The following is a 21,492-nucleotide window of genomic DNA, read 5'->3' as shown; positions in this document are numbered from 1 at the left end:
GAGCTCTACTTTGGTTTCATCTGTCCACAGAACATTATCCCAGACAGACTGTGGCTTATATGAAAGTTTTTGCAAACATTAGTCTTGCCTTTTTGTGCCTTTCTTTCAATAGTGGTGTCCTACTTGGCCTTCGCCCATGGAGCCCTACTTGGTTTAGTGTGCGGCGTATGGTACGGGCTGAAACCACCACTCCAGATTGCTACAGGTCAGCCTGAGTCTCTTTAGATGTCTTGCGTGTTGTGGGAATGTTGGGTCTCTGTAAATATAACTATAAAGAGTACGGTCTAGACCTGCTCTATATGAAAAGTGCCCCGAGATAACCTCTGTTATGATTTGGCGTTCAAATAAAATTGAATTGAATTGAATTTTTTCCACAATAGACATCAACCTTTGCAGACTTCTCCCATTGAGTTTCTTCTAGCACCACGTCCTGGAAGCGTCTTAATGGTTATATGACTGTGAAACTTTTTGATAACATTACAAAGTGTTGAAACAGGGATTTCAAGATCTTTGGCGATTGCCTTGTAGCCTTTGGAATTGTTATGTTTTTTGATGATAGCATTTCTGATCCTCTCAGACAACTCTCTTGTCTTCGCCATTGTGAAAAAGAGACTTGAAACAATCAGCCCTCTTTTATGCAGTAAGACCATCATTCATTGGGCTTATTCAGGTCATGTGAAAAGGGGAAATTAAGTACAGGTGAGTCTTATTTGTCATTTATTTTGTTTGAGGAAATCATTTAAATTAATCAAAAGGGTGCCAATAATTGGGTCAAACATACATTTTATGTCTGTATTTTTTGTTTCACTGTATGCAAACATTTTTTTTGCTGTTGTTCAGTAACTTTGCACATTTTATTCAAATATTTAGATTATACAAAATTGGTTAATTTGTATTTATTTCTGAAGATATTCTAAATTCTGTACTTAAAATTAAGGGGATGCAAATAATTTCAACCAGGTATGTATTTTGGTATCACAGTATCAATATTACCATGATGTATTGCCCAGCTACAGTGTAGTTTGTACTGAAGTGCCTTTGAAAGGCCTTTGTATTGGATTGCATCAGACTGTTAAAACAGATACAGGTGTTGTTTTTGTTACCCCCTGTTGCTGTTTTGATTATCATGTTGGACGTCAGCTATGCTGACTGAATATTTAACAAAGAACCATTTTTTTCTGACTCTAATTCATGCATACACACAACATGCAGGTTCTTACATACTTGTAGGTGGGATCATCAACTCTCATATACATTATACATACTGTCTGTTCATGTATATTCATGATTTCAAGTGTCTTTTTAGCCGTTTTCCCTTTATCTCCCTCTCCTACACATACCCGAACACAATTAAAAAGAAAAGGCTCTACAAACACATCTGTCAGGGAGTAATTTTCTGTGTGCCTCCCTGGTCCTCTCTCAGCCTCTCCTCCCCTCTTTCTCTCCTCCACTTCACCCCCTGAAAATTTCCTGTTCTGCTTGGGGGATGGTTGTGTCAGATGTTATACATTCGCCACCTCATAATTGGTTTTGTGATTAAATATTTCTGCTTGGTTGATCACAAAGGACATAGTATTCTCCCTAATTAGGCTGAAAATTTTTATTTTTAATCTAATTCTTTTGACTTTTTTTTTCTGTTGACCAAATTATTGTTGATGAACTCAAGAGTCGCTGGCACTCACTCTGCATATTCCCGTCATATTTTCCTTGTCCTTTAATTTCCGCTGTCTCTTTATCTCCCCTTGCATTTGCCATTTTCATTGTCTCTTGCTGTCACTGCCTCCTCTTCTTTTACCCCTTCCCTTTCTCCTCCAATGAAATCAAAAGAGGTAGAAGGTGAGGCGTTCCCCAGAGGTGGCTCTGTGCCAGGCCATGGCAGCGTGGCATGTACATGCAAACAAAAGCAATTCCATATAGAATGCTTTTAAAGAGCAGTTGGGCATTGTTATAAGTGGCACTTAGCGAGATTGTTTGATCAATATTGAGTTGATGGTGCTCTCGAGGAGCTCTGGGTTTTCAGCCGTCCAACTGAAATGCCTTTTCTGGGGTGAACTGTCAGATGATTTGGTTTCTCAGCCTTTTTATGGCTCCTAAATTAATCCATTGGAAATACCACATGTGGTGTCCCTTTCATCCCTTGTAGTTGTGGTCTCAAAAATCTCAACGATGCTTCACATGTGTAAAGTATCTAGTTTCTCTACCTTTTGATGCAAGACATTTTGTGATGAGTATTATTAAATCTATTTGCTAACTGTTTTTTTTCTCTGCCATCTTGTCCCACACTTGGGACAGGATTAATTTAATTTCAACCAATATACACTATGTATTTAACCCTGGGAATCTACAGCTGTGAACTACATTCCCCATGTGTACTCGCATGACTAAGTACATTTGGTGTCATTATAAGGTTTTGTCAAAAAATTAGCCCTAACGAAGGTCTAATGACTAAAAGATAGCTTCATCATTAAATATTTGAGCCTTTTTTTCTCCATATAATCCCCCAAAGCCAATTTTCTTCCAGGCAAGCATACTGTATCACATGTATTCATCACAGTTTGGTTAATGTGATAATTTGCCACAGTTTTCTCAGCAGGTTGTACAGGGGTGACTCAGGTTAAGCGTTGGGGTCAAGGATTGAACGGCAGTGTGTGTGGGTGTGTCTGATGTGTGTATGTTTCCACCAGGGAATGGAGGTCAGCTGACCCCGTGATCTATAGGTCTTGCTGCAGGTCAGCTCCACCGCTGAGGCTGCCACATGGCTGACTGGGTTGGAAAAAATCTTCTGGTTGTCCATCTTTCTTTATCTCTGTACTACATTCTTTCTCTACGTCTCTCTCTCTCTCTTTTAATTTTCCTACTATCTCTATTATCTCACTTTCTCTTCCTCTCTCCCTCCCTCTGGTGTGTGATGCTTGTTTGTGGCCTGTGGTGTGTTCAGTCAGAATTACCATCAAATAGAGAAGAAGGGTTGCAGAGGGACGCGGATTAGTTTTAACATGCTGAGTAAGACCGCAGCACATTGCTGCTAATTTGGTACCGCTGTTAATTTATCCTCCGCCCACTTGCATATACACATACACACACTTTCGTTCTGTCATGGAGAGTCACCATTTCAGACATAATTGTGCATCAGGGATTTTTCTGGAAATGACAGGCCTGTTGTTAATGAGTGGAGAAGAGGACTCGCCAAATCTTGGTGTGTGTGAGTGTGTAATGTGTGGGAGAGTTCTGGCTCAATGGCAGCTCTTGGCAGAGCAACGCTCTCTTCTCCCTGGTCGCTAACATCAGGGAGCCAGCCAGGCATGTAATGGAAACTTTGGAGATTTAGAGGAGCAGCCTGCTAAATATGACCTCCTGATATGCTTCCTTAGGTGGCTCCTATTGTATGAAAATTACTATAGCAGGCCATCATGATAACTTATCATATTTTATTAGAGAATGAAAAATGCTGTGGTTGCTCCTAGAGCAGGGAAATGAGCAGAAGATTTTACAACATATTCACCTGTTTTGTATTTTAGTTGAAACAAACACAGGAATGCTGATTTTAGCTGGATGTAAAACACCGTCTACATTAGGTTTTGGGAAAAAGCTTCAACATTAATACCAAATAAAAAAGTTGTTTATCATCTCAGTCTAAAGGTTGAGTTCTGGACAATAGATGGAAAGCAGATGCAGAAGGTGGAGCCTCCTCATTTTTAATGGTGTCTGACTGATGCAGGCTGTTTGGAGCAGATGTGTTGTAGCAACAGAGAAGTTGGTGTCGATCCTCTGACAGTGGGTATGATTACTTGCTTATATATGTCTTTGAATCCTTTTGGAAATGCAAGTCTTTTGAGTGTCTAAGGAAAATGTCTGCATCTGTGCTGAAAATTACAAAGGTGAGGAATGCACTTGCTCGGTCAACATCTGCAGAGTAGAACTGGCCTGGCTTACATCAGCCTCAAGAGCAAGAAACTGACTAAAAAACCTGCCGACTACGTAGTGTCTAGTATATATAAATGCAGATTTACATATGCAAACTTGTTCACAGACACACATATACATGCTTGTGCGCAATCTCTCCCTGTCTTCCCACACTCTTTCTCTTGTCTTGCCATCCATTCACAACTAATTCAAAACTCGCACTGAGGCGCTTGCTCCTGTATAACTCATCTGTGCTGCAGATTAATTTTTCAGAGCCCAGGCAGCTCTGCCACTGTCAGTAAGAGGAGCAGGAGGAGGTGGAGGAGGAGGAGGGCGGCAGTCGTCTGGGTCTCGGAAAGGCTTGCCAGCCTGCACAGGTGGCGTTTTGTCTGGATTCTGCCCAGGGAGTGAGGGAGCAGAAAGAGGGGAGGAGGCAGAGGGGAGAGGAGGGAGGCACCAGGATGTACAGCATTTGGATTTACATGTATTTTTTTAATTCAATGATTTGCTGCTTGATCCTTTATAATTGGTTTGTTTTTTTAAAATGTGGAAACCACAGTAAAAATCTAATCCTGCTGACTGAATTGGGTTTTAATAAAGACCCATACCAGGAAGTGCCAATTTGCTTCCTGGAACTTATGAATAAAGGTTAAAGGTCCCATATTTTACAATTTTTTTTGGTTTTATTTAAAGTTTTGATATCCACAAGAAGATATATGTGTGGTTTTAAGTCCCAAAAACCATCTCAACAGAAGTTGAGTTTTACATCTCCTCTCTCACGCTTCTCTTGGGAGCTCTAGCAAAAACAGGGTGTTTTGGCTGACTGTTTTCTGAGTGATGCACAGCCAGGCCAACCACAGGTAACGGATTGTAGCCTGCTACTGTAGCTTGGTAAAACTCACCAGTAAATGCAAATGGGGATGGTCATTCAGCGCTGAAATGAGCCGAAAAGATGGTCAAATTCAGACTAAAATGCTCCAGTATATCTGAAAACTAAACCTCAGCCACTGGTCTCTCATATTACTATCCTTAAGAAGGCTGTGCAATGATATTATTGGCTCTCTGACATCCAATAATTGTACAGCACTTCCATGACATTTTTCTATCTTTTAGCTTGTTAGCTTAGCGACGGAATGACCACTTGGTGTTGTGTTGTTAATAAAGTTAAAACAACAACAACAACAAAAATTTGGAAGGTGGGTCTGGGTGGTTCGTGCTGGGGCATAGCTGACTTTTTTGTTGTGACATCACAACCTTATGGAAGTCCTGAAGTCTCGTTTTAAGACACAGTTTCTGAATACGGGCTGTCTGCATTTCTCTGTGAGTGTTTTGATACTTTCTCAGTATTTCACAGCACCTAGACCTGCTTTATAATCAAAGAAGACATGGAAATCTCACTTTCTACAATATTGGACCTTTAATGAAATGCATGTAGGCAGCAGGGGATGAATTTTGACGATGTCTGTAAAGAGCAAATGGCAATCAAAGTTCAATAGCTGAAATGTTACAAAGGATCCAACCTTTGTTTTTATCCAGTAGTCATGAAATGTTTCATTTTATGTACAAGCACTGCCAATTGCCTGCAATTGTTCAGTGTTTTGGCTCTTCTAAGTATTTACTCCCCTCTCTGACATGCTGGCACTGGGACTGGGTTGTTATTAAGAGTGCTTCATCTGGCTTTGTGATTACAGCTCTGACCAAGCTGACAGACTGCGCCCCCACCGACAAACAGCATGCAAATGATTCTCGCACATGGACACGCATCTGTGCTGTGATGCACAGATACACACACACAACTACATGCACATACATGCACAGATGTATGCACCAGACAAACACAAACACATGCTGTCATGTTGCGGAGTGACACACATATATATACCACCGCTGACGCTGCCTCAATTTGTCACATAGTGCTGCGCCATTCGAAATTTAGACTTAGCACTTTACACACCCCCTGCATCCAACACACACACACACACACACACACACACACTTTCCACTCACACATGAAAACACTTTCTTCTATCCTGTTTTTTTGCTGTTGAAAAACGAGAACCCTGCAGGGAGTGAAGTGGGAAGGAGGAGGGGTAGAGGGGTTGGAGGGTGGAGCATCTGGAATAACACTCCCCCATCTCTCATATCACTGCTTTCCCTCTGATCTCTTCCACACACACATGCACACAGATACACATACATAGTGATCCGACACACCCGCTATCAACACAACCACTGCTGCTGTTCCAGCCCCTACCTCTCTTAACGATGACATCAGTGCGGGTGGTGGTCTCGAAGTAGACCTCACCTGGTGTTTGTGTGTGTGTGTGTGTGTGTGTGTGTGTTTTTGTGGCAGAGCTGGTCCCATCCTCGCTGGGATACTAGTAAGGGGTGAGGGGGGAGGGGATCCTAGCTGCTGTCCACCAGTGATCTACTGTACATCGACACTCTCTCTACACTCACTACACTCACACACACACAGGTGGCGGACTCGGCCCTGCAAAGACAAACTGCTGTCAGTACCTTCTAGCTTTTAAAGTCAAAGGTCATGACTGGAATCTTGGTTTAATAGTCATGGAAAAATGTAGGCTCCTGCACACACAGATTCACTGCTGTGTTGATAGGGTTTTTTGTTTGTTTATTACCATGTTACCGTTTTGGTTGTGAAACCCATGAGACAGTGGTACCTAACCTGGGGATCGAGATTCCCCATGGGGCCCTAAGATAAGTCTGAGGGGTCAAAAGATGATAAAAGAAAGACCAAAAAAACTTTCTGTTACCCATACTATAAGTAATTTTTTTTCTGACTTTTCTATCATTATTTTTCTTCTTGTAAAATACCTTACCTCCTCAGGCTGTAAAATCCTGCAGTCAAACAACCTGAGAAGATAAAATAATTCTTTAATCGAACCGCTCACAACTAATTTCCACACTAAGGCAGGACCTGTGGTAACCTGATATTGCTTAATTTTAAAGGGGTCACAAGCCAAAAAGGTAGGGAATATATCAATCACAAAGTGTTCACACACAAATTTTCTTTTTCTTACTTTGCATCTGTATCTTAATCTGATGCATAAACAGACATCCCTAGGAATTATGTGAGAAGCTAATAAAAAGTTGCTCCATATAATGTGTCACTGATCCCCATGGGGTTCTTGTACCCCAGGGGTACAAGAACCCCATGGGTATCCCAGGGGGTAAGCAGACAGAATTTGAAGTAACTCAACTAATTTGATAAAACAGAAATGATGATATGATTTTGAAAATATATCTACGTAGTATGTCAGCTGTAACACGTTACACTAAACAGTTAACCAATGGATAAACATTTGAAATAGTTAGCTAAAAGTTCTGGTTAAATGGTTAAAACAGATAAATATTAAATGGTTGAAAAAGATAACTTAAAGTAAATGAACCAGTGCTCTAGAGGCAGAACTGTGTGACCTTCACAGCAATGTAAAGTGTACGTGAGATGTTACTCGTTTAGTCATTTCTACTATGAACACACTGACAAATTATACTTTTGTCGAGGCAGGAGATTACCTTGAATTTTTCTCATTTTTCTCTGTTTCATTAAACCAACATTTATTACTATCAGGTATTGTGGGGGAAAAGCAGCCATTAAGTCATGTGGTGCTTCCACAACTTCTCATCTCGAAATATGAGCATGCATGAATGAAACCGCGACTCGGGTTTATTTAGTCATTAGATGGGCATCGTGTAGTTTGACAGCTCGCGGTTCAGAAATTAGTCTTAAATCTGTTCCCTGTTTTAACATCCCAAGGCTGGTTTGGATTATCATCTGTCAATCAACAGCAACTGCATGTGTGTCTCTGTGTATGTGTGGCCATGTGTGAAGAGGGTAGACACTTCAATCTTTGCAGGCTACGTTCAGACTGTGCCAATATGATTGACAGCGTTAATGGTCTGATAATTTACACATCAGGCAACTGAAAAGCTTCATTTCACAGAGTGGTTTGGATAATCAGTCTCTGAAAAATAAAGTTTTTTTCAGTTTTTCCTCTGTTCACTCCATTATTTTGCCTTCCTTCTCTTCAGTTTACCCCTCCTGCAAATTAAGCTCTCCCTCTCTTGATTTCTCTCTTCATCCTGCAGGATGAATGCCGTAACTTCATGAAGGTGCTGCTCAGCAGACAGGGAGGCTTGTTTGTATGTGGGACCAATGCCTTCAACCCACTCTGTGCCAACTATACTGTAAGTAAAGAGTAATCATGTTCACACCTACCATTACAGAATTAATTAATTCTTACAACTGGTTTGATGCCATTGCTAAATGACTTCTGATCTTTTTTTCCATGAGCGAGGCCTCGCTGGCATAGAACAATTAGTACATTTGTTCAGATAAAAATTTACAGCTTGATTAAAGTTGTTTGTTTAGCACTTGAGGCAGTGTTGACTTCCTATTCAGGAGTTATTTATCCTTGTTGTCTGGCAGCTCCAGTGCCTTGTTTTCCTGAGATACAACAGTTCTTATTTCTCGGTGGTTAAACTTTGTGGTCTGCTGAGCTTGTTATCATTGAGAGTCAGAGACGATGGATAATCAAGATGAACACAAAAAGGGGAGAAGAGGAAGAGGAGGGTAATCAGAGACTAAGTGTAGACGACTTGTTTGCCTGGTTTGATTTTTTTTTTTGCTAGTGGTTAAGAGAGCAAAGCAATTTTGAAGCTGGAGGCAGAATTTAAGAGACACCAGGGTTCAAGTGTTGACTGACTGGATTCAAACAATAATCTTCAGTGTACTCTGAATATTTCCTCCACTCTTCCCAAAATAGATTTGTCAGACTCGGTAGGTGTGTATCCATCTAGCAGTAACTCACCTGAGTCCTCCGCCATGCGGCTGAATATGCTCCACTTCCCAACCAATCCCTTTCTCGCTCAATTACAGTAACAAATTCAAACTTGTGGAAGAAAAACTGCACATATTAATCACCGGCTCGGCTGATTTCACATCATTCAGCAGCAATATTAAATGAGGGATGAAGGCAGTTGAGCTGGAGAGAAGGAGAGGGAAAAAAATCCTTTCACTATCAAAGGCTTTTCCAGATAAGTGTTATTTTCAGTCTTTCATATTTCAAACATAGTGCAACAGTAGAACACTGAGACATACTAGGCCCATTATCTGTCAGCCACTAATGACATTCTACAACAGTGTATAACACACCTGTCTCTGTCTGATAGGCAGTCTTATTCTCTGGGGACTAGTTAGCAATGCTAGCTACTGTTTTATTTATAGCAGGGTTTTAATGAAATGACACTTATAAATTATTTCATTTTTCAGCTGTGGATGAAAATTACAGTGTGCTGCCGCAGTAGTTTGCTTGAGGCTTCTTTTTAAAGTCTATGTGTTTGAGAACGTGTTTGTGAAAATGACAGGGAGAGAGAGAGAGAGAGAGAGAGAGAGATGCAGAGATTTCATTGTAAAGTACATACATGTATGCCAGATACTTGTTTGAATAATCAGCGTGATTGAATGTGGGTGTATGGACCCCCGTGTGTCTGTATGTGTGTGTGTTCATCTGTTTTATTTATGTATGAGAACGTGACTCTTGTTGTTGCTGCTGTGCATAATTGCCACCATTGAATCATTAGTTTGCACTTACGGTAACGCTCCCTAATTGCCATTCTCTTGTGCCTTGTTTTCATGATGCTGCTCTAGACGCATTCATATTGTTTGGAGTTTGCTGATTGACGTGTGCATCTGAGTGTGTTTATGTGTGTGCGGTGTAACAGGGAGACACTCTGGAGATGGTAGGAGACACAGTCAGTGGGATGGCGAGATGTCCTTATGACCCCAAACATGCCAATGTAGCTCTTTTTGCAGGTAAGACACGTTTTTTTTTTTTTGGTCTTCTTGTTTTTAGTCTCAGCTGCGTGTGGATCACACGGAGCTATGACAGTATGTGCTGTCACACATTTATTTTTAGTGGTTGCAATAATGAATACCATTGAGGGATATCAGTGTTCCTCCATGAAAGATATTTTGACGCTTGAATACCCTACATAAGCTCAGCAAAACTGAGCCATTGTGATTCTTCAGTGATTCATCTGCTTTGTTTACTTCATCAGATTTAAACACAGCACTATAATCGAATCAACAGTGTTCTGTGGCTGAAACTGTAGGGAGCCATTATTGTTCAGCCAACAGCCCATTATCTCATATTAGCTAGCTGTAAAAAATGCCGTTTTTTGATTGGGACTGCTGCAAAGTTGTAATTACGTTACTACAATTACATTGTTGACTGGTCAGTCATGTCATGTTTATGATGCAGGACTATCAGAAAACGGTAACATTGACTCCAGCTTTATTGTTTGTGGTTATGCTGTTGCTTTGGCAGGCTGTCCAGTTCACCAGTGTGTGTGTGTGTGTGTGTGTGTGTGTGTGTGTGTGTGTGTGTGTGCGCGTGTGTGTGTTTTGTGTGTATCAGAGGGGAATCTCTTTACAGCCACAGTGACAGACTTCCTGGCCATTGATGCGGTGATCTATCGTAGCCTTGGGGACAGTCCCGCTCTGCGCACCGTCAAGCACGACTCCAAGTGGTTCAGAGGTACTGTTGTGTGTGTGCCCCTTTGTATGCTTGTCAAGGTGTGTTTGTCTGCGTTTTACCAAGTGTAGGTGCATTAGTGTAATGTTCTGAAGTACGTCCTCTCGCCAGCATCATGTCTGTTGTTGACTTTGTCGTCGGAGTCTGATGGGTTGAGTGTGTGTCCACATCACTTAGCAGCATACAGGATCGATATATGTGTCAGTAGCAGAGGGCTGAGTCAGCAGGCTGACAAGTCTGCGTTCAGGTCACTGGACACGAGGCTGTCGAACTTACTGCTCCTTGGCAGAGTCATCATGGTTGGTCTGCAGTCAAACCTACACAAAAATACACAATGTCAGACATACAGGTTGTAGCTGGTCCCGTGTGTAATAGCACCAAAATGCATCGCGTGAAACTCATTTCTCAGAAACATCAGGGAGTCATAATGCGCTTATTGTTTGGTGTGAAATCCCCTTTCACCATGTAATGAAATTAAGCATGGCCTCTGCCTTTTTCTCACTGCCCCCATGTTACCTCAGTGTCATGAGAATGAATGATGCATTCTCAAATGGAGACACTGTTTGCTATGTGCTTTCTCATGCTCAATCTATGTTTCATCAAACCTTTGTTCTCCACACACCTCTCCTACCCTAGGTACTTCCCCCTTCTTCTCCCCTCTCTCACTATTTGTCTCTCTCACAATATAGAGCCGTATTTTGTCAGTGCTGTGGAATGGGGACCTCACATCTACTTCTTCTTCAGAGAGATAGCCATGGAGTTCAATTACTTGGAGAAGGTATAGAAGTAATTCTGTTGAAAACGTATCCTCTTTTCCCTGTGAACTTTCAGTATTCACACAAACTGCTGGTCCTTTCAAAGCATTTTTTAAAAGGACTATAGAGGAATGTGTGAATGTTTCGTTAAAATGCGTCACCATGAAAGGAGATGCATTTTATGCATGTAATATCTCTCTGCTGTTGTTATATGAAGGTCAATACCAACTCTTTTCCCACAGCTACACTGACTTTTCATCCTCGTATTTGTTTGTCTGCATATCCAATCCAACAAATCACTGTTTGAGCAAACAACTCATGTCTCTATTAACCTGAGAAAAGCCCTTTTTTTTTTTAAAGCAACTCTGTTTATTCCTTGCCTTTACCAGAGCTGGGTATATATCTTTATGAAAAAAATATCAGCATCAGGAAACCTGTTGCTCTGATAAATTAGCAGTTCGCATTTGGGGAGAAGTGTTTGCACAAGGTCTCTGGCTTTGACATGTTTACAAAAAGCAGACTAAAGGGATACTTAAACAGCATCAGCGTTGTGTGGATGAGGGTGTTCAAAGAAGCCATTTTGAGATACACTGACATTTTCATGAATAATTGATAATAAATTTACCATCATAAAACAATGATCTGTCAAAACAGGGTTTCTGCATTGCAAATAGCATGCAAATGACTCTTTAGAGATCAACCTGGAGTTGAAAAGAGCTTTTAAATAGGGCTTTTTGAAGATGAAACCTGAACTCGGGAAATATTATTTCTTCCCAAGCTCATCGTCTGAGTTATACTTTATGTGAGCTGCAGCATGGGTATGCCTCGCAGTATATTGCTAATGTATTTTGCACACTCATTTTCTATGCCTATATCTGCTTCTCTTTTCCTGACTTCTCACAGGTGGTGGTGTCGCGTGTGGCCCGTGTGTGTAAACGGGACCAGGGCGGGTCTCAGCGCGTCCTTGAGAAGCAGTGGACGTCGTTCCTGAAGGCACGCCTGAACTGCTCGGTCCCCGGTGATTCCCACTTCTACTTTAACCTCCTCCACTCCACCAGTCCCATCATCAGGATGCACGGCAGGGACATCATCCTGGGGGTGTTCTCCACACCGGCTAACAGGTACAACATATACATACAAACACGAACCTGAAAACAAGCTACAACTTACATAAATATTCTCTCTCAAAAATGTGCACACATTGAGAGAAGCTTAAGATCAGTGATTCCCAACCCTTTTTTGTCGGTTGTACCCCACAGTCCAGTCAGAAGAAGTCGATTGCCCCTTTATCAACATCACCATCTATTTCAACAGTTCAGTGATTCCTTTTAGCTAACTTTTGAACTTTCTAGCTCCAGTACATTTTCACACCATTTATCCACTATTTTTAGGTAACTGTTTCAACCTCTCTAGTCTCTTGCTAACTAGTTTGCACAAACTTGGTGTTCAGGTGTTCCAGCTGACTCAATATGAGCATTTATATTTTTTTATTCAAATTGTACTATCTATTTTTTAAAAGTACTACTCCTAAAATTACTACTGCCGCTCCCTATTACTATACTCCACAATCTTTCCACATACCCCCAAGCAACTGCATATCCTGCCCAGGAACCATTGATTTAGATCAATACTCAACCTTTTTGCTTTCAAATAAGAAGCTTTACTTGTGTGTATATGTGTGTGTTCATGTGTGACTGTGAGGGCTGAAGTGGAGAGAATCCATGTTCTGTCTCAGAGAGAAAAGGGGAATCACACTGAGTTTCTTTTGAGAAATACACAGATGTAGAAACGCATACTTCACATACTTCCCATGGAGACTGGAATAGACACCCAGTGTGGTGCTGCGCTCACACAGCTCACCTTAAAAATTTAGTGGACCACCGTGGTTTGTTCCTTTACCTATGAAGTTGGAAAGAGCAAGGCTTCCTGCAGGCCAACCAAAGCTCCAGAGAAATGAAAGAGGCTGCGCGGAGGTGCCGAGGTCAAGATAGTGGGGTACAGAGTAATTTAAGACACATGGAATGCTTTCATTGAGGACAAAAGGGTGATTTGTTGAAAGACAAGATTAAATTGAAAAAAGGTGAGAGGAGAGGAAAGAAGAAGAGGGGAGAGGAGAGATGCTGCCTGATAAATGGGGGATTATTGGAGACTGAGGGTATTTGCAGAGCCAAAGAAAACACAAACAGCAAACCAGAAAAATTGAACAACATAAAGAAGAAGGGAATCTAACAAAAATATTTTTTTTGAGCTAAACATACAGTATACCTATTTTCCACTAGATGCACCAAATACAGATTTGTTTCTGCTCTAGCCAGGCACTAGTTTTCACAAGTCAATCTAGTGTTGAGTCTTAACTTTTCCTAAAATGAGGGAGAAAACTACCAGTGGAATAATATCCCTGGTGCTGATTGCAAATAAACTTTTTTATTCCCGTGTGTCTTTCCTGATGCAGTAATAGTAACCTCCTTTCATTCTTTGTTTGAAGATACTGATACAGAAAATTTTATTATTTTTTAAACATTAGAAAGAAAAATATGATCTTAGTACTGAATATAATTTTTATTAAGCGGGACATTCCAGTGTGTGTGTGTTTGAAGGAACATCCTCCTTGTATCTTCCAAGCTGCACATAGATGAACAGATATTCTGTGCTTTAAAATAAAGTATTGCTACATCATATTGCAGTCTAAGTGGTTCAAAGCATAGAAAGAATTCAGTATAATTTTCTTTAATGGCCCACTCACCTTACACTACCTTAATGGCCCTGATACCACTTAGTGTGTCTGGTAGTGCAAACACCTTATAGCCTACGCTTAGAAATACTTACAACTGCCTGCTATTGGACTCTGGTCTAGAATCAATACTGTCTCTTACTTAATTGCAGCCAGCAGCATAACTATCACCTCTCTTGGTACGAGTATTGTATAATCTCTTTTTTTTAGAATATAAAAATAAAGCTCAGACAGTGTCTCAAAGCAGTTGGCTTCCACCCTCCCAGTAAGAGACAGGAGAGAAAGAGGGGAAGGAAAAAAGGAGACAATGAGCAAGTAAATTTAAAAGGAGAGAAGACACAGGGGAGAATAAAGGAGGAGACGGCAAAGAAGAGGGGGAGAGACTGATGAGAAACTCAAGGACGAGGAAGTCAATAATAGACAGCACATGCATCCCTCGCTCTTTGAGATCGAAAACTGTTTCATCAGCTGCATCTTATCTGCGTGTTTGGAAAGGCTATGCAGCGGGAGGGGGGCACTGCCTGCAGAGACAGATGGATGCTTCACACACACAGTCCCACTTTCATACACAAACACGCATCTGCACAAACATACTTACAATGGCTCCCAGATAACAGCATATACATCATGCTACAGAGGAGAACCAGCTGAACATACACACACACACCCCTGTCTGGGTAAACTGCTACTGGGTCTTATTTTGAATACCTTCCACCCAAGACAGAGAGAAAGGAAGGTTAAGATGGATGGATAAGAAGAAGTGTGATGGAAGAAAATGAACACAAAAAGGAAGAGACAATGTGTGAGGTGAGCTACAAAACTCCCACCGGCCCTGTGTGGCCCACTGCGCCACACTGGCTAAGTGCTTGCCAGACAAATTGCTTTGGCTGGCAGCGTGCAGTGAAAACAGCATGAAACAGGACCTGTGAGGAGAGGAATAGCGATTCTTTCTGCCATTTGGCCCTGTGTAGCAAGTATGGGACTGCAGTATGGGGATGACAGGATGGAGTCAAGGTTCTACTGAGAATCTCCCCTGGACTTTCTGAAGTGACTCATCTCCCCCCGTGCCCACATATTCCAGGGGTAATTTTACAGCTACATACAAGCTCCTTAACTGTTATGGAGTTGAATTTGCGGGATCCTTCAGTCACTGCTTTCAGGGTATAAAATCGTCCCTGGTTGCCAGTTACTTTGTGCATCCACCTCTGTAGCCCCGGGCTGTTCCTCTCAAAGAAGAATGAAAGAAGAACCTGGACTTCCTACTGAGCACCTCCTGAATTCACTCTACTAATGCACAAAAGGTCAAGGAAGCTTAGGGAGTAACAGTATGAGACCACTGGGGAGAAGAAGACAGAAAAGACGTATTTTCTGCCTTATTTAGAAACTCAAATAAGAGGATATATGTCAAAAGAAGAGCAGTAGAGTTTGTCGAATGGCGTCTTACCATCATTTCGCTGCACTGGGCTATTAAAAACAAACAATGCTTGTTATTCAGCTATTGTTATGGCAGCTGAAAACGTCTGTTGAGTACATTTACATGGGCTCATTAGGCTTAATGGAGTTGTGCGGGAATGCAAGGAAAACATCCCATGCAAGGTAAAGTAAATGTAGTGCATCCTGAGAGTGGGAGGCCATGTTTGGTATTGGTTTTGGTTGTAAAGAATCCCACGTGACAGAGTCTGACAACAGGATGTCCCTCTGGGAAAACACAGCAAAGGAGGGGAAATGAGGAGGACATGGAGCAGGGGGAGAACAGGTTTACGGTGCCAAGAGAAGTGCGAAACAGGGGAAAATGCACAGATGTGAGAGCTAGTCCCCCCAGGCCCACAAGTAGAGAAGAAAGAGGAATACATTGTTAAGTAGTTACCTGGAGACAGAGAAATGGGTATGGGAAAAGAATACCACATGTAGCTGACAGCAGAGCCATGTCACAAGGGCATAGAGTTGTTACAGAAGTGTTAATTAGTCCACATGGGCTAAGATAGTCATGATAGGGGGAGAAGAGAAAACCCACGTGGAAGTGATATGAAAAGGTCAAGGAAAAGTATGGAAAAATGGGTTACTTGAAAACGAAACTAAAAAAAAGATCAAGCTGGAGGTTTTGTAGGAAAACTGATGAAAAAAAAAGGATGATGGAATAATACTAAAATGTGTTTTAACATGTTTTTGATAAAGTTTTCCTCATAGTTGAAATGTTTGTGCCATGTTTAGTAAAAAATGGATAAAAAGTCAACAGTTCATGGATATTTTTGTTCTAAATTTGATCTATAGAAGTTGGATAGACATAGTGGAATAGACTGGAAATGGTCTTTACATTGGCCCATACTATATATTATATACTATGTATGTGTATATATATATATACATATGCAAGTATGTACATATGTGTATGTATGTATGTATGTATCATTTCTATCACTCAGCCCTAACTACAGGTTAGGAATATGCACATTTTGGCATCCCTGTGGCCCCCTAGTGCTTTACTTTAAAGGAATAGTTTTGGGAAAGGCACTTATAAAACAAGTTGTTTTTTTACTGAAGTCACCGCAAGTAAGTCACTGCCCAAGAAAGAATCTGGCACATAACCCCTCATTAAACTGCAACATGTCATTTTTACACTTCAGTTTTTGTGCTGTTTTAAACAAGAATAGCCTATACTTTGTTAATTAGTGAGCTATGGAGCTGTTCTGGAGCTATTCTGTTAGGTGAATTTCTTTACATTTTAGGCTAAGCTAAATTACCTGTTTGTTTAAGCTTGTTTCAGCTTCATATTTACCACACAGATAACTACGGCAACAGAGCAAATGAGTGTGTTGTCCAAAATGTCAAACCGTTTCTATAAAATGCCAGTGGAGAATTGCTCTGCTGAACAAACAAAACAGATTTTGGGTTAATTGGACTAAAGGTCATTCATTTAATGCAAGGCTATGCCAACTGAGAAGTTTCTTCCCTGGCGGCCAAAATAAAGCGCATCTGAAACCCCTCTTGCTCCATACCAAGTTTGGTACAAATCAAGTCAAGTCAGTTTAAATCATGAAAAGTATCTAAGATAATATACAAAGACCTGCTGGAAATAATCCAATTGGCAAGATTGCACTATGTACTACTAACATTTTAACAGAAAATATATAGCCACCATTTGGTTACTTCATACTATATTGCACAAGGTGTTTATTTATTATATTTACCATGACTGTGGTATGTGGTAAATTTCAAGTATTTACAGTTTATCGAACTTAAACCCCTAATTAAAGGATTGACATTAAAACTCCCCCTGACTAACACCTTCTTTTCTTCCTCCTCGTCTACTCCTAGGAGGCATCATGTGTCCGTGAGGAGTGTGTTATTCCAAGCTGGCAGTGAGCTTGTTAAATAGTGAGGAAGTACTTTAGACTCAGCAGCTCTCTCAAACCGACACCCTATGTATCTAGCCTGGACAGCCTGTCACTCAACCTCAGTCGAGGAGAAAGAGTGAAGGAAGGACAAATTCGGATGGACAGAGAGAGAGGAACAAGCAAAATTTGAAAGTAAACAAAGGAAAGTAGTCTCAAATGTGGACGGTGACTGAGAAAATGATTGAAAATCAACAACAGGAAACAACACAAATTGACAAAGAGTCGAAAGCAGAAGACACGACGAAAGAGTGAAAATGAGAATAATTAAAAGAATTCAAAGAGAAAAACAACTTGGGGTCTTTTGTCTTAACTCTGTTAGACACAGAGCCCTACATGGGACAAACCCAGTGACCTGCAGGAAGAGAGAAAGGGAGAGCTGGGGGGTGGGAAAAGGTGGAGAAAGGATGCCAAGCTGGCATCGATGCAGAGCCTGCAGACATGTCACACCTAACATCTGGTGCCTGCGGTCCTGAGAGAATTGCTGCATCGTCCACAGATTCGCCTGAAGCTCCGCCACACTGGCCGGGGTTGAGTCACATCCCTGTCTATGGATGAGTACTAAGGGAGATGGCGTGACCTGATCAAATGGCACATCAGGAGAGAACTGCTCCTTGCTGCAAACAGAATCAAGACTTCAGGCGATGCCTTCCTAAACAAACCCTTCTGTGGCTTTCCAATGGGGCACTCAAAAGAAACACCACTCATCTTGGTTCATAATCGAGGGGGCACAGACTCTCAAATCACCAGTTGGACATAAAGAAGGAAAAAAATGGATGGCGTATGTGTGGGATTCATATAGCAGCCGGCTGTAAGGGACTCAGTCTCTCAGGTTTTTTCGACGTGTGTGTATCGCTAAGGTATTAGCACTTAGTCACTACCTCAACTGCACACACCATTAGTCATTGATGAGGACACATTCAGAGCAGAGAGTTGAAACTCCGAGCAGGAAGCATGGAATGTTTTTTAAAAACTCATTCCATATCTCATCCTGACACTGCTCTCTTTATTTCTTTCTCTGTAGTGCTTCATTTCTGTAGCTATAACACAAAAATGTATAATCAGGCTCAGTGAAGGGATGGTCTAACTTTGTGTGGATATTCTGTATTTGTTGGCTGTGACTGTATGTATTTGTATGTGAGCATGTGTGTGTGGGCTATGGACACTTCTTGGAGCAGATGTTCTGTTCCCCGTCGCAGGGTTCACGAGTAGTTAAACAGCCTCCGAGGTGCACCGTGCTTTTTACTGGAAAATGTTGTTGGGTTCATTTCCTTTATGAGAACCCCCCCCCCCCCCTTTTTGAAAGGCAGAATATTCAGTGACTCATTTCCTTTTTCATTTTATATTCCAGGAATTCCAGCCAAGATCTTTTCACGGGCCTAATCTAGCTGTTGCATCCGCTGCATATCTGTTCTTCTCCCGCAGAGCTGACAGCATCTATCTTATCCTGTCTTTCTTTCCGTCTCAATAACAATTTCCTTTGTGTTCAAGCATTAAATGTCAAAATATGAACAGTCCAAATCCAATTTGTCATCTTCACTGGGTGTCTGTCCCTTTCTCACACTCACAATTGACTGTCTATATTTTAACTTCTTTCCTTCAGTCTATTTTTCAGGATGGGTATTCTCTACCTTATCATTTCTTTTTCCGTGACTTATTTTTTTCAGTAACCCTGTCTGAAAGTAAAGTCTGCTTGACACAGGACTGACAGTCATTTTGTATGATGTCAGAGTGTTTTATCAAGCAACAGTCTCTGTCTCAATCTACCTCAGTCTCACCACTATGTCTCACTGTCTCTCTAGTATCCCAGGTTCGGCAGTGTGCGCCTTTGACATGGAGCATCTGGCGGCGGTGTTTGATGGGAGGTTCAAGGAGCAGAAATCACCCGAGTCTATCTGGACACCTGTTCCAGATGAAGTCATCCCGAAGCCAAGGTGCAGATGGCTGTAATCAGTTTATGCAGCTGTGTTCAGGTTGTTATTGGAGAACTATGAAAAGAAAACAGTATTATGAACAACGTTTATTTAAGTTAGCCATGATTCTGCCTTAGAAAGTATGTTTTGTAGGGCACAGTTCAAGTCTAGTCCTTAGATTTCACACGAAAGGAAATGTACACCAGGTAAGACAAGTCTGATTAAAAATCAGGTAATGGAGAATGCAGGAAGATACTGCATGTGGTATTACAGCCTGTAGAAACATGTTTTTAGATAGTTGCATGTCTTTACTACATGCAACTATCCATCATTTTCCAAAAACTTAAAATATATATGCTTTTGACTAAATCATATCAGTCTTTTGTTTAAAAAAGGATATCTGTCTGAATGTGAGACACTCAGACAGTCTAGACTGCTTCATTAAATAACTATATCTTCACTGAGGCCTGAAGTTGTCACAAATGAGAACGCCACTTTGCCACTGTACTGTCTGCTAAACCTGTGCTGAAACATCTTGTCTCCAGACCCGGTGGCTGTGCCATTCAAGGATCCAGGTTTAATTCATCTAACTCTTTCCCTGATGACATGCTCAACTTCGTCAAGACCCATCCGCTAATGGATGAAGCTGTCCCGTCACTTGGACAAAGACCCTGGATAGTCAGAACCATGGTTAGGTAAGACTGAACTCAGACAAGCACTCAAATACTAACCCTGGTGCCTAGAAATGATCTTAATGTGCTAATTTGCTTCAGCGAACACATTTTAAAAGAATAGTGGTGCCACTTTAGTCATATTTCTTATCAAAATAATGAGGAAACATTTTTACTGAACATATCTAACAGGTTGCAAAATGTTCATATGGAACGCAATATGCAATATGACATCATTCATTTGTTTCAATATTCATTCAGAGCAACTAAAGTATAATAAATGGTTTTTTTTTAGAAACTTAACAAGTTTATTCAACAGTCAGAAGTGCATGAATTCAACTCATCAAGTCTTCAAGTCAGAAGAAGTTATGTCAATAAGTTCTAGGAGGGTCTGAAAATGATGAATAGAAAATTTAAGTAGACTTACCTTGAAACTTGAAACTTGAACACAGTAGCTGATTCCACCAAATTCCTGTATGATGTTTTACAGTGTAGGATACCTGGTTTGAAACATATACAGAGCAGAGAGAGAGAGAGAGAGAGAGATGTGTGTGTGCACACACACATCTCTCTCTCTCTCTCTCTCCCTCTCTCTCACCCCGCAATCTACTGTAACAAGTCCCACTGCAGTCCAGCCACCAGGGGATTACGGGGACTGGATGTATGTGGGACGAACACCTGACACAACATGGCCTCTGTTCTTGTCTATTTACTCATACACACAGGACTCAGCAACACTCTGCAGTTGTTCCAGGACAAGCCCATTTACTTGACTTATATTATTAATGACTGAAAGTCTGCCGTGATTAGTTTATTATGCAAATTTGATGAGCAGTGTTTTCTCTGTGGAATTCATTTCATGTTTTGGTGACTCAAGAGAAAATGACATATTAATATTTAAATTCACGAGAGTTTTTTTTTTTTTACACCTAAACTAATCAGTTATGATGCACTTAAATCATAAACTTGCCTCCAGGAGTTACTTGACTATGCTTTTAGCTTCCATGGAAGAAAATTCCTAAATGAGCCACACAGCTTTGTGGCATGTAATGTAATGCTCTACTTCTGTCCTGCTGTGCAGGTACCAGCTGAATAAGATTGTGGTAGATACAGAAGCCGGGTCTTATAGGAACCGAACTGTCCTGTTCCTTGGGTCGAGCAGAGGGACCATCCTCAAGTTCCTTATCATGCCCAACCAGGACAACACCATCACCAACAGCAACATCTTCCTGGAGGAACTTGAGGGATTCAACCCTGATAAGTAAGATGTTAAAGCTAATAGAAGGAAAATGTTAAAGGAATAGTTCAACATTTTGGGAAAAATGCGTTCTAGCCGAGAGTTAAATGAAAAGATTGATACCACTCTCGTGTCTGCCAATTACATATGAAGCTACAGCCAGCGGCCAGTTAGCTTGGCTTAGCACTACAAACAGGAGTAAATGGTGACCCTGGCTCTATCCAAAGGTAACTACCAGTAAATCACCTACTAGCACCTCTGAAGCTCACCAGTTATATCTTGTTTGTTTAATCTGAATATAAAGTAAGTAATATTATAAGTGTCAAATTG

The 21,492-nt window shown here is 41.1% G+C and overlaps 1 protein-coding gene across 2 annotated transcripts in view; it reads left to right on the top strand.

Moving 5' to 3' along the window:
• The window catches only part of sema6bb (sema domain, transmembrane domain (TM), and cytoplasmic domain, (semaphorin) 6Bb), a 122,527-nt gene that overhangs the window by 67,547 nt on the left and 33,488 nt on the right, over window positions 1-21,492 (top strand). For both annotated transcript variants that reach the window (XM_040128777.1, XM_040128776.1), the window contains exons 6-13: window positions 8,017-8,115; window positions 9,652-9,742; window positions 10,347-10,466; window positions 11,153-11,241; window positions 12,122-12,339; window positions 19,144-19,275; window positions 19,800-19,949; window positions 21,007-21,186. In XM_040128777.1, the coding sequence (XP_039984711.1) occupies window positions 8,017-8,115; window positions 9,652-9,742; window positions 10,347-10,466; window positions 11,153-11,241; window positions 12,122-12,339; window positions 19,144-19,275; window positions 19,800-19,949; window positions 21,007-21,186 (1,079 nt within the window). The remainder of the gene's footprint in view (window positions 1-8,016; window positions 8,116-9,651; window positions 9,743-10,346; window positions 10,467-11,152; window positions 11,242-12,121; window positions 12,340-19,143; window positions 19,276-19,799; window positions 19,950-21,006; window positions 21,187-21,492) is intronic.

Source organism: Xiphias gladius, chromosome 6 (assembly GCF_016859285.1).
Source record: "Xiphias gladius isolate SHS-SW01 ecotype Sanya breed wild chromosome 6, ASM1685928v1, whole genome shotgun sequence".
In the NCBI taxonomy this organism is placed as follows: Eukaryota; Metazoa; Chordata; class Actinopteri; order Istiophoriformes; family Xiphiidae; genus Xiphias; species Xiphias gladius.
The sequence above is the reverse complement of the archived record's forward strand: the minus strand, read 5'-3'. Positions and strand labels throughout refer to the sequence as shown.